At 39.1% G+C, this 12,846-nt stretch overlaps 1 protein-coding gene across 2 annotated transcripts in view; it reads right to left on the bottom strand.

Annotated features, from left to right (window-relative positions):
• The window catches only part of LOC129368387 (oligophrenin-1-like), a 41,253-nt gene that overhangs the window by 3,862 nt on the left and 24,545 nt on the right, over positions 1–12,846 (bottom strand). The window contains exons 15-22 of one of the 2 annotated variants that reach the window (XM_055043308.1): positions 10,692–10,776; positions 10,294–10,352; positions 6,899–7,004; positions 6,578–6,752; positions 5,646–5,793; positions 4,587–4,895; positions 2,972–3,119; positions 999–1,049 (exon numbers count right to left, since the gene is read on the bottom strand). In XM_055043308.1, coding sequence (XP_054899283.1) covers positions 999–1,049; positions 2,972–3,119; positions 4,587–4,895; positions 5,646–5,793; positions 6,578–6,752; positions 6,899–7,004; positions 10,294–10,352; positions 10,692–10,776 — 1,081 coding nt within the window. The remainder of the gene's footprint in view (positions 1–998; positions 1,050–2,971; positions 3,120–4,586; positions 4,896–5,645; positions 5,794–6,577; positions 6,753–6,898; positions 7,005–10,293; positions 10,353–10,691; positions 10,777–12,846) is intronic. The other variant, XM_055043309.1, reaches the window with a different exon arrangement.

Here is a 12,846-nt window from a genome sequence, read left to right as displayed (position 1 = left end):
AAACAGGAAGGAAATGTTTAAAATGCATTCAGAATGTATAGTTTAAGCAGAACAGATTTTATTCAGGTTAGGGAGAATGATTACTGAAGTCGCAAGCTGATATTCTGTTGTTCAAAAGCCAAAACAAAACTTACTCAAGCCTGGGCTTCTATTTTTTGGAAAGGATCGCCTCAACTCAAGACAACATAATGAAGGGGGATACCAATAAAAGAACACCAAAGACATAAACTCTCTTTGATAAAACTCCCACATTCTTCGTTTACATCGTGCATCGTTGCCTGCGCTGGGCAGAGAGCAGGGGCCTTGAATTGGCTCAGCCATGCAAATCATAAAAGAGCAGATGTGTCCATTTCCACATCACACAGACTCCACTACATCATGAGCTAAAGGATCTTGCATGAGTGAAAAAAAAAAAATCAAAGGGCCCATGTGTAAGGGAACACTTACAATGCACATAAAACTACCTAAAGTTTTACGCCGTTTGACACGCACGCCAGGCCTAAGTCATTAACTCAGCGGAAACACTGCTTAACACAGCTTAAGGGAAATTTTATACTTTCCCTGAGAAGCAAAGTCCTAACTTGCAATGGGCAATCTGGACCTACAGAGAACTCGATTTGGTCCCTGCAGTTAGAGGAGGTCTCCAGGGGCTGGTGTGCATTCAGTTTTAATTTCCCATTGGGATATAAAACCAACATACACACTCCTATCACGTGGGAGTCTGGGCATCTAAATAAGTCCAGAATGAAGACAGATTTAATGTTCTAAAAAACAAGCCACAGCATGGAAAATCTTAATAATATGGGGCAGTTAGCATTTATTCACTTAGTTAAATGACTTAAAATCTTAGTGCTGATGCATATAATAGGAATTAAAATCCTTGTCACACTTTCATGCAGTTAAACTGACATTTATTGTAGAAAAACCTGCATCTGATTAGTCAAGTGAGCTAAACAAATGGACTAAGTGGATGAGAAACAATGAAAGGCTTTACAAACCTGACAATTTGTCTGGAGGCGTTCTCAAAAAACTTGGTCTTTGATGCAACACTGAAAAACAAAGGTAAGTGGCGTGTTAAACGATCTACAAAAAGTGCAGGGCAAGAAGTTGGAAGTGTGGGTATCATGTGAAGCCACATACATTGAAATCATTCTGTCGTTAAATCATATTTCCAGAAGATAAAACATTACTTAATGGGCTGTTTGGGTTGCATGGTTAACAGCATCACTACCAGGATTTATGGTGCCGCCATGTCCATTTAGGACTCCTTCTTAATGTAGAATGGCATTGATGACATAGTCTACAATTGAAAATCCAACCACTTCTGTGTTGATTTGGTCCGATGTACTGGATCAATACCCCATTAAAACACCCAGAGGCGACTCATTTTTTACATTTTCTAGCAAGTGCTGTGATTTAAAAAATTATTCAAAATGTCCTTGGACTTCATCAAGGTTCCAGTACAAGGCCTTTGGAAGTGACACAAGCCCACAGGCTCACAGATCCTCCCCCATGCCCAACAGGGGAAAAAAAAAAATGGTTTCAACATTAATTTTTGTTTTGTTTTGTCAGACCAACCTGTTGTAAAAATAAAAAAAAAATCATTTCCAGTTGCTCTGAGTTTGTATTTTTGTGTATGGGATTGGCAATTATCCTGAAGCCATTTGACTTACTCACACCTTCATCATAAGATACAATAAAAATTCCCAAGAAAATCTAAACCATTTGCAAAAGTGAAGTGTAAATAATAAAACTTATAAATCCCTGGTGATTTTGGAAAATAATATTTTTTATTGCACTCAAGTTAAAGATTGAGCAGTGATGTGTTTCGTGATAGTTTAGATCAAATAAAAGGATTTGAAATGTGCTGACTCTTCAAAACCACGACTGTCATGTCTTCAAGGTCACTATAAGATTTTTTGCACTGCATGGCCCGACGTGTCAGCCACTGGGCCGGCCATACATAACGTATTCCATTTAGAAAGTGTGCGAGGAGCTGAAGCTGCCTTCCCAGAGACCGTGGAAAACTTTTACGTTCCTCGTTGTCCCGTCCAGCTTCTTCTGTACGTGCTAGTCAGCGCTGGGGAAAAGAATTACCTCAGCTTTTTACCTTTAACTAAATCATTAAAAAAATTCCTCATCCGAGTGTCATCTCAGAGCTGGACCCAGGTTTGGTGCAGCTGAATTACCGCTGCGCCTTCGGGAATTCCCCCGCTGGACCAAAGCGAGGTGAGGAAATCCCCTCGTGCAGAGAGGCTTGCCGACTTCTGATCACTTCAATTAGAGAAATGCTCCCCGATTGCCAAACTTTGGCTGAAGACGCCAGTGTAGCGCAGATTCATCCTCCAGATCAACATCAAAAAGATTCTATACATTCAGGCCATCGCATATAAATAGCTTATAGCTTAAGATCAATCATTTAATTTCATTGTTTATAAGTAATTTCCTGGGTCAAAGTTACATATACTTATGTGCTTGACGTGTGATGGCAGCATGTGCATCCTCCCTTCAGCTTGTTGAATATTAATTAAACTAAGAGAAAATTAAATGCAATTGAGTATGTCATAATTATCACTGAAAATCTGATGGTTAAAAATCGACAATGGGATTTATTTTGACGCCGACATCGAGAAAGTCTAACACAACATGTGATCTGGAAGATGACTCTTCTCTGTGCCCGCCTCGGCAGCAAATGAACCAATTAACGTCTGACTGCATACCAGCCCCGTCTGGCTGCCCCGAGTGGAACCACAGCTCTCGTCTAGTTAGCTCTAAGTGCTAGCGCAAGAAGGCCGGACCCGGGACTTGAACCCGGGCCAGGCCGAGCCAGGCTCGGTCCTGCAGTCCGAAAGGGGCTTTAATCTTGCTATATAATTTAAATCTTAAGAGTTGAACAGGTTTAGACACTTTGCTCAGAGCCTTGTGTTTAATTACCCAGAAAGCATGAGGGTAGAGACTTTGGTGTACTCACTAAGATGTGGGCGTGCCCTCACAGCTGGCTGCAACTGGGAGCTTTTGTGGAGCGGGACATCTGGATGGGGGCTCAGGGGGCCTGATGGGGGGTCGACAAATGGGATGTTTCTCTGCAGACTTTGTTTTGGTTACACCATCAGAATGTCCTAAGAGACGAAACAAAAACAAACAAAAAAACAGGCATAAGCATAAAAAAAATTTAAAAAAGAAAAGAAAAAAACACACAAGCAAATTGTTAAGATGTACAGCAGCCATGTCTGAGCTGTTTGTGCTGCCCGACTGGGATGACAAATTTCACTACATGATTAAAGAGAGGTGGAGATGAAATAAAAAGTCATGGCCAAAAAATGCTAAGAGGGCAGGGTAGCTTGTATACCAGCCAGCTTCTACGCACTTTGCAGATTTTGGGAGGTCCACTCACTAACAAGATGAGAAGGAAGCACGCATCTGCACTACCTTTTAAAACCCAAGAGACCAGAATTATTGCACATAAATACATCTGTAAATAACATGTTCACAAGTTGTGTCTTTATTAATAAAGTTTAAATAGGATTTTTTTAAATTGACACTTCTTTTACTCTTTTTAATATCTTCTAAGAGACTCCTCTCACCTCTTATTAAAACACAAACAGCTTGGTTAAATAAAAAAGTTAAATCTGTACCTGCCAGAGGTCTGACTAATCATGAGCATAACATTAGATTTTTAATTAGATTGAACTGCTTTCAAGGTCGCCCTGACTTATGAGCCAAAAAGCTGGAGGAGGCATTTACTTGCATAGTTGACAATGCTGGGCTAAAAAAAAGGTGCCGGAACAAAAAAAAAAAAGCAACAAAAAAAAAGGAAAAAACTAAACAAGAAACGTTCTTGAAAGATCTCCAAACATGTGGAATAGACTAAATTTTAACTTTGTGATAATCAAAAGAAATTGCCGCTTGTGGTACAACCCGACACCTCGTGACCCCATGAAAACGGTCCCCACAAGCAGACGTGCTGGTAGCGGCATCACGCTGCGGAGCTTGATTTACAACAGCGGGACTTGGCAAGTCCATCCCGGAGATTCTTGAGGAAAACCTACTTTGCCTTCCCAAAAAAGTAAAAGCTCTTCAAGCTGCCGGAGCAGCAGCAGTTCAGAGGCTGGTGGTTGAACATTTACAGAAAAGCCCAAAATTATTCATACCCATGCCTTCCTTGCCATCACCTTAATCTTTAGCTCATACTTAAAGATACAAGAAACATGTTTGTAACATAAAAATATTACTTTAAATTATGAATAACATCAGATTTAATTGCAAAAATTCGGCCCATTATCCTCTAGCAATGATAAATTCGATTTTAAGCTACACCTCCTAAATTGTGAATTTGTATTTAAATCCAACATATTATGTTAAGCTTATATATGTGTGCACAGTTAATCTTCTGAGATGAAGTGATGGGAATGTGTTACTGTTACAATCAACAGCACCTAAATGCCACAGGAACCATATGTACTCTTTAAGAAAAACATTTAGACTATATAACAATCCAGGCTGATGTTATCATCTATATTATTTTATTCAGATAAAATGTTGGCATAAATTAGTTTCATTTTCTTTAATAAAATTTGGACTCTTACCTTCTCTGTTGGCTGGTGTTCCCTTCGGAGAAGCTTTCTGACGTTGAAACGACGGCACTCGACTCACAAATAGCCCAGAATCCCCGTTTGCTGCTGGGGAAGAGTCTGGCTTTTGCCTCATGTCGCTCAACTTCTCAGCGTCGGAGTCGGGCGGACGGTCCTGGCGGCTGGCCGGCCTGTAGATCCCCGCTTGCCTTGAAGGAGGTTCTCTTGGAGCGAGTGGGGCACAGCTCATGGGTTTCGTCGGCTTTATGGGTTTGGGGCTCGCTGAGACATCCCCATCCACCACAGAGGTGTCTTTCTGCCCATCTGTTGCAAAAAAAAAAAAAAAAAAAAAAAAAAAAAGAAGAAACCCAGCTTTAACTGCACTGTAACCTTAAACCACCATTAAATGTGAATATTTACTGCCGTGAAATGCACCTGATGAAATGTAAAATCCAGAAATTATCTTGGGATTGTACAGTGGGTGCAAAGTTAATGTAAACAAGCAGTGTAGAACTTTACTGCAGTAAAATGAATTGCACATGTGCATAAACTGTAAACTCTGCAAAAGCAGCAAGTTAGGGAAAAATTTAAATATCCCAACAAAGACGAGCCAAATTTTCTGGGCCACAGTGAGTGCAAGGACTCACAACTAACATTTTAGTTTGAACCAACGAAGGAGGTTAAAAAATGAGAAAATTGCATGATTTTGCTCTGACATGTTAGAAGAACAAGACTGTGGAAGGGTAGAAATGAACAGTGGATATGTTTATTTGTATGTCAAATGAGCTATTTAAAAAAAAAGTCACATGGTTTTCTATTAACATTAAAAAGTAAACAGGAAAAAAATGAATTTCAATTGGCAAACTGCTTCCATGTTTTTGCAATTCGTGGTAATTACTGGGAAAAACAAGCACGCTTCAATAAATCCCATTTGTAAAATGTCAAGAAGTGACCTTGCTGTGGTCTCGACAGACAAAAAAAAAAAAAAAAAAAAAGAAGACGAAATTGTACGCTGAGCACAAGGAGGATGGGACAAGGAGGAGGGTGATCACAATTAGGTCGGCAGATAATTACTCTCTGCGTCGCGGACATGCTCGTGACTAAGAGGATGGAAAACACGAGCCGGCCGCTTGGAGATGGTGATTGGCTGCCGCTTTCTCGCCGTGATCCGAGGAGGAGGGACAGGTGGGAAGGCGCTGTCCTCTGGCATGCAAGTGAAGATCTGGAATCGCATAAAAAGTTACAGTAGCACTTTGGTTCATTGGCTGCTTTTTCAGCTTCTTCCAGCTGGTAACTGAGGTAAAGGGCTGAACCATGACGAGCTGAAAAACAGCAACTAAATAAGTACTCTTCAGTAGATTTTACAGACCCTTCTGGTTATTTTTCATACATCTTGATTTTTTTCCCCCATTTTATCATGTTACAACCACAAAGTTCCAGGAAAAGGGCGGCGGGGAACTTCACTCCACATGCCGTTGTGCAACAGATTTCTTCCTAAAGCATCAGATTTCTGGGACTGAATACATTTTAGACTAGTTAGTAGAAAATTTTTACTTTTTAGAATTATTCACCACTTTATGATGAACTCAGACCATCACTAAAACAGTAGGAAAGTTTAGGGGGATGAGTATTTTTGCAAGGCCCTGCACATGTTTTGTAGACATTTGCAAATACAAATAATAATTAAAAAATATGTAACGAACATGCCTAAACTACAGCAAAATAATATATTTACAACACATAAATTCTGGTACATTTCAGTAATAATTACAGATCACAAACTGAACTTGATTGGGTTTTTTTTTTGTTTTCAGTGCTGGCAACTGCTTGGACAGCAACAAGGCTTCCAACGGGTCCTCATTAACCGAAAACAAACCACATGTAATAACAGCTCTAATCCACTAACAAGACATTACAAACACAGACATATGGAAGTGGTATGAATTAAGAATAAAAACCCCTAACAATCACTGTTGGTTGAAAAAATAAATAAATAAAAGACATGCCTGCTTCACTTGTACCTTTTTGTAGTCCTCGATCATAATCTCAACCACAATGTTTTGGAACTTGATATCAAGCATGGCCGCCACCGTCTCCTCCTTCGCTCTCATGAGTGTGGGGCCGAAGATAACTGCCATGTTGGAGGGAGTCATCAGGTTTTCATCACTGTGGCTGCACACGCTGTCAACATCATGCCAGGCTGGTTAAATAAAATGTAACTCAAGCCAGGCGGTGACAAAAAAAGTATGAGCTCACTTCAGAAAGAGAGGATTTATTTCCCTGGAAGTGGTAAAAAAAACGACACAATGAACTCAGCTTGGACTTACTTTACTAAGTGCCTAATAAGCATCTCCAACATTTCACGATTCTTCTCCGGTAGTTTGTAGATGAGTGAATGAATTTCACTCAGTCGAAAGTCCAGATTATCAGACTCTGTGGCACACAGAGCAAAGTCGTTTTAGATAATTGTAAAAAAAAAAAAAAAAAAAAAAAAAAAAAATAGAGACAAACAATAAATACCGAAGTTTAATACTTCTTGTGCCTGTACGGCTAATTGCACCACTAATAAAAAACAATGTTTTGAGGTTTTTAATGATCCATTTGAAATTTTTATTATTTTTTTTCAGGATGAAATGATTTTGAATAATAAAACTTCAATGACTTAAAACAAGGAATATGAAGCACAAATTTGAATTTAAATGAATTCTCAAAACCACACAAATTCAAACTGTGAATCCATTTGTGGAGCTTCAACAAGGCTGCACAAGTGGAGCCTTGTTGAAGGCTCCATCCAGTTTTGGATGGACATTTGCCTAGTTTGTACTGCAAATATTGTAGTACGCATGGAGTAAGACAAACGCTCCACTGTTAAAATATTTCTTTAATAACAACACATTTTTCCATGTTATAAATTAAATAACCTGCCAGTTTTTCCATGAATTAAAAGGTATTATTGACTTACCACAGGCTTCTTTATCTTGGTGAAAAATTACTTGCAAGTTAGTCTTGCCTTATTTCAAGAGTACTAAAATATTTGCACGAGAAAGTAGAAAAATACTTGATAAGATTTAGTGTGTTTGCAGTGTATCTAACCATAGCTGGCAGAGCTTGTTTCCTTTTTAAATGTTCATTAGGATTGGGCTTGGAGACCATCCAGAACCTTCACATCAGCTCACTTAATCCATTTAAAAACAAGCTCTGATGAATGTTCAAGGTTTCAGTAATCCGTTTGGACTCAACTGGACAGATTTGAGGTGAGGTTGAAGGATTTAGATGGAATATTGAAGAATATCCCACCCAAATCCTTATTAAGCAATAAACTGGAATCACCCCCAAACTCCACAGCACACTCCTACCGCCACCTTGTGTGACAGTTTGACCGTGTTTAGGTTTGATAGCCTGGTCATAACTATATCAAAGCATTCTTCTTGTCAACTGTGACCAGGCAGCTTAATTTCTGCTCTTTCATCTGACCATAAGGATTTTATCCAGACGTCATATGGCTGCTCCATGTAGGAAGTTGATTAAACAGCAGGGGCTTCATTCTTGTTAGTAAGCTATGAGTCAATGGCAGTATAAAACTGTGGACAGTGACACTGGTTCCAGCAATTTACAGTTCACAGTAGGGTTGGAGCCTTGTGGATTTCCTTGGTTTTGTTGAACACTTTAACCAATTTCCTTTCATCTAACCCAAACTGTCCCAATTTGATTCAGCTGCTTTGGTGCATTCGTGTTCCAACGGCACAATGAACTCAAACATTCATCAAAACTGGTTTTGGAATGGATAAAACAGGCCGACATTAAGCTCCTGGAATGGCCTGGATCTGAATCCCACTGAAAATGTAAGCACCAATTTAAATGTTTTTTCTGCTAACTCTGCCAAGAAGAGCGGTTCAATATCCCACTAGAACAATGCCAGAAGCTTGTTGAGGACTGCAAAAAAATGTGCGGTCGTGGTTTGCTAAGAAACACTTAGACCCCCACCAAATTTCTGTGCGGTGTAAAAGTACTCAATTATATAAATTATAAACTGGACCCTGTCAAGAAAAAAATCCACATTACTCTCAAAATGGCTGACATTATCGCAATTCCAATGCGTGCAAAACTTCATTTGCATAAAACAGATGCTGGTCAGTAGCTTATTTGGCTACAGAAGCTCAAGCAGAGCACTGAGGTCATTATAATGATGGGAAAAAAAGAGTGACAGTAATTATGTCAGCTGGATTCATTGCCATTTAATTTTGCAATGAACACCCAATTCTTATTTTCCAAAACACCCAAACTTATCTCTCCATCATTGAATAACAAAGGTGCAATTTATCATTAAAAGCCCAAAATTAATATAATTTTTATATCTTTGATCACTCAGTAAGTATAAACTTGTGGCTGGAACTGGAAATGACAGCAAATTTTTATCTATTTTTGTGCGTGCTGCAGGAACTGCGGCTAATAGGATCTCATTGAACTATCTGTATATTTTTTGTTCCGTCATTTCAGTGCAGGCAATAATCTTCTGTCAAAACGGGAATCATGTGCGGCGCAGCGACTTATTGACTTATGATTCTACAATGATTGCTTGAGCTAAGATTTAAAGCACAGGAACTTGTGGTTAGAAAGTTCACATTTCTAGAAAGGTCAGCCCTTTAAACACGAATACAACGCTCGTCTTAAATAATGTAACCGATATGCAACAATGTGATCGGGAAAGAAACAAAAAGATCTTCAAAGTAGGGGTTTACACTTTAAACCTCTAGCACTGTTTTGGTTTAACATCTGGTCTAAACATGTGCTTTGGTTACATCTGTGTTGAATTGTGTTTTAATAAATGACAATGACATAAAAATATCAAACCTAAAAGTCTGAATGTCTGGCCAAAATACAGGCAAGCATACGGCTGATGGCGAAGAGGCCATTTTTTTTAACCAATACTGTGGGCAATAATTCTGATAAGGCTTTAGTTCCAACATAAGATGAAAATCAACTGGAAGAGAGGAGCTCTGCAAAGTTTTAACCGTTTTAGTTCAAGTAAAAATAAATGAATATTCCGAGCAAAAATCTAGGTGAAAATGATGCATCTAAAACATGCTGTAAAACTAAGCCGTGTAAATCACAAAGTTTCCCCTTAATTGCAAAGTTAAATGGAGTGAAGCATGACCACCCAGTGCAATGGTATGCAGCCAATAAAACGGAGTCTTCAAACTGTCACGATACGTAATGAGGAGAACCGTGTGCGGCTAATGAAGGGCATTTCCATGTACTTTAATGCAACATCCTGACAGAATGAGGCTGGTGTTAATAAACCTACCGTCTTCTCAGGTTTACAATAATGCACAGTGACAGACGAGTATAAATAAAGATTCGGATTTCCTTCGGTGTCCAAATAGATAAAGATGCTCAACCCGCAGCCTGCACTGTATTGATTTACAAATGGCTTTTTTAATCCCAGAGTTTAGATGGGAGTTTTTTTTCCAGCCAGTGTAAGCCACGCTAAAGAAGCAGCAAAAAAAAAAGAAGAAAAAAAGAAGAAAAAAAAAAGGGGAGGAAAAAAAGCAAGCTCGTAAATCCGAAGTTTCCACCCTTTCTATAAACTGCTAGATCAAATATTTTTCAGAGAAACAGTTGGACTCAACTGGTAATATGCAACATAACTCAACTTTAGGGTTCATGCTGTAACCCATCCATGCAGATCTTAGCAAAGTAAAAGCTCTCAAACATGTCTTACTTGCAGCACTCATGAGTTCTCCGTGCAGATCGTAGGTCATTAGAGGTTCAGAAAGATTCCTGTGGGAAAGGAAAGACAAAATGAGAAAACACATGGGGAACATAAATTAAAACATCAAACACCGAAAGAATAAAACAAGAATCCACTCATTAAATAGTCACACTATTAAGAAGTTAAAGAGTGAGCCCTCTGGTGGGGTTAGTTTGGAAACAGCAAGTTGTGTCTAATGCCAGATGATAAAACGGTTTTCTGGAAAACATCTAATTCCTTGTGGAAACATTTTGAAATGACGTAACGTGTGACCAAATGTAACGTAATTAATGAAAAATCATACTGCAAGGATTTTGTTTTCTTTCTTTTAGGCACTTATTCACAAACACATGCACAAACAAACGCACCTCAGGTAGAACTTTAATGCGCTTGTAATGGTTTTATCATCCCAGTCGCTGCTGTTGAGATCCACATTTCCAGGATTTGAGGGATCTACAAAGGAGCAAAAGGCATGCAGTAAGTTTAGAAACATGTGGCATGTGTTGCTCTTTTTTGGGGGGGGATGTACAAGGGCGATTAAATTATGAAGTAAGAGAGACATAGGGCAGTTTTGGTACACCTCCAATATCCTTTTTGATGATATAAGCTCTTAGAGGGACCAACTGTCTAAGTATTCATCATCCATCAGGCAGCAGAGCTGGACAAAGGTCAGCTTCACCGGATGAGTTTGCTGGCCATGCTATAAATCTGATACGTCTTCCATGAGGAGAAGTTAAAGATCTCTATTACAGGTAAAGATGAGTCATCATCTTGACAATTGACTCCATCATCTCCTGACTTGGAAAAGTTTCCATATTTCACCATCCACCAGCAAAATCATAGTAGAGGTGATGACTGTCATTTCCTCAGTTTCTTTCAACTCGATATCGTCCTCCGAGGAAACAGTCATGTTGTCGTCACACGTATCAAAGTCGAATCGATACGCGTTAGCGGCGCTGCAGGAAACTAATTCCAGCATCAGCTTCTTGTCCAAACACAGATTGGAGGTTTATCCATAAACACGAGTCTTGCAAAAGCTTTGAACTTTTTCAGATCTGATGTTGCACACACCGACATAAATGTACTTTTATTGGGGTTATATGTGAAAAATCAACCCCCCTCGATTCTCATCTCCCTTCAGTGCTCTGTTTAGGATTCATCCCATTGAGTTCAATTTCTCAGGACGCATTTCAAGCAGGCCAATCAGCGAACAGAAAGAGGAGTTGATGTCAAGTTTCTGCAGGATTTATGAATTGTTGTCTGCCTGTGATTGTAGTTTGCCGATGGCAGCGGATGAAGTGAATAAACCAGTCAGTCTGCGTTGTTCCAAATATTGAGCAATAAAAGTTGGAGCAAGAGGAATGCTGCAACATGAACAGTCATCTCGTTCAACTCGGCATTTCTCTCTTTGCAGAGGGTGATGGTTGTTTACAGCCCACATAATTTCCGTTAAACTTCATAGCATAGCTTCCTTTAAGGTCGAGCTGGCACATAACATGCGTCACGGCCAAATGTTAGCGATTAAAATCAGATCCAATCGTTTAAAACTTCAACACAGTCCATGCCTCCAGCAAACAACTGCTCCTCAACAGTACAGAGTCTCTGTATGAAGCAAAGCATAGTACAAGACCCTGGTTTTTACTAGGCTGGAGTTTTTGGGGGGTTTTTTACAAAGAAATCTGCAAAGTGTGGCATGCATTTGTATTCATCACCCCTGTTGTATACCTTTCAGGCCTCCCATGATAAATTGCTGGATTTTTCATCCAGCAATTTTTGCTGGATGATAAATTGTCCCAGAAATTATTGCACTGTATGAGGATTTGGTGTTTTGAAACATTTCATTTCTATGGAATGTTTAACACTGGAACTGGAAAATATTTTAAACATTCAAAACAACAAATAAAATGCAATACTGGAGTCTCTGTAAACTAAATTGTCATTCAGAAAAGGGCCAAGTTGAGACCAAAGCACCAGACTGAAGCTTTTTACCATCCAATCTTTGGAGGAAAGAGAAACAGAGAGAGAGAGAGAGAAAAGAGAAAAAAAACAATTATTCAGATGGAAATTATCCAGCTTGCTTTAATTTATCAGGCGATTAATTGATTTATTGTGTATTGCAACAGGCTCAATATTTGGTAGAACAATATTTTCCTCCAATTATAGCTGCAAGTTGTTGTTTTTTCCCTACCAAGTATGTCTCTACTGGCTTTGTGCATTAACAATTTGAAATAAACTCTTGAATGCAGCAAAGCGAGCTAAACACCAGACCAGATATTTTTCCAGTACAGTATTTGAAAAGCTCAACTTCACAGTTTTCCAGTACTTTCCACTGGTGTGTTACATGGAATCACAATAACACTGTGGCCATAAGAGGACAAAATGTGAAAGAGTTCAAGGATTATGAATACTTTAGCCAGTCGTCGCATGCAGAGGTCCACAGGGCATGAATTATTCTCTTTAGCCAACTGTGTTATTTGTTTTAAAGATGAGTGATACTTGATCTCATACTGGAGTCATGTTTCC

Source organism: Poeciliopsis prolifica, unplaced genomic scaffold (genome assembly GCF_027474105.1).
Source record: "Poeciliopsis prolifica strain line A6 unplaced genomic scaffold, Auburn_PproV2 SCAFFOLD019, whole genome shotgun sequence".
Classification (NCBI taxonomy): domain Eukaryota; kingdom Metazoa; phylum Chordata; class Actinopteri; order Cyprinodontiformes; family Poeciliidae; genus Poeciliopsis; species Poeciliopsis prolifica.
The sequence above is the reverse complement of the archived record's forward strand: the minus strand, read 5'-3'. Positions and strand labels throughout refer to the sequence as shown.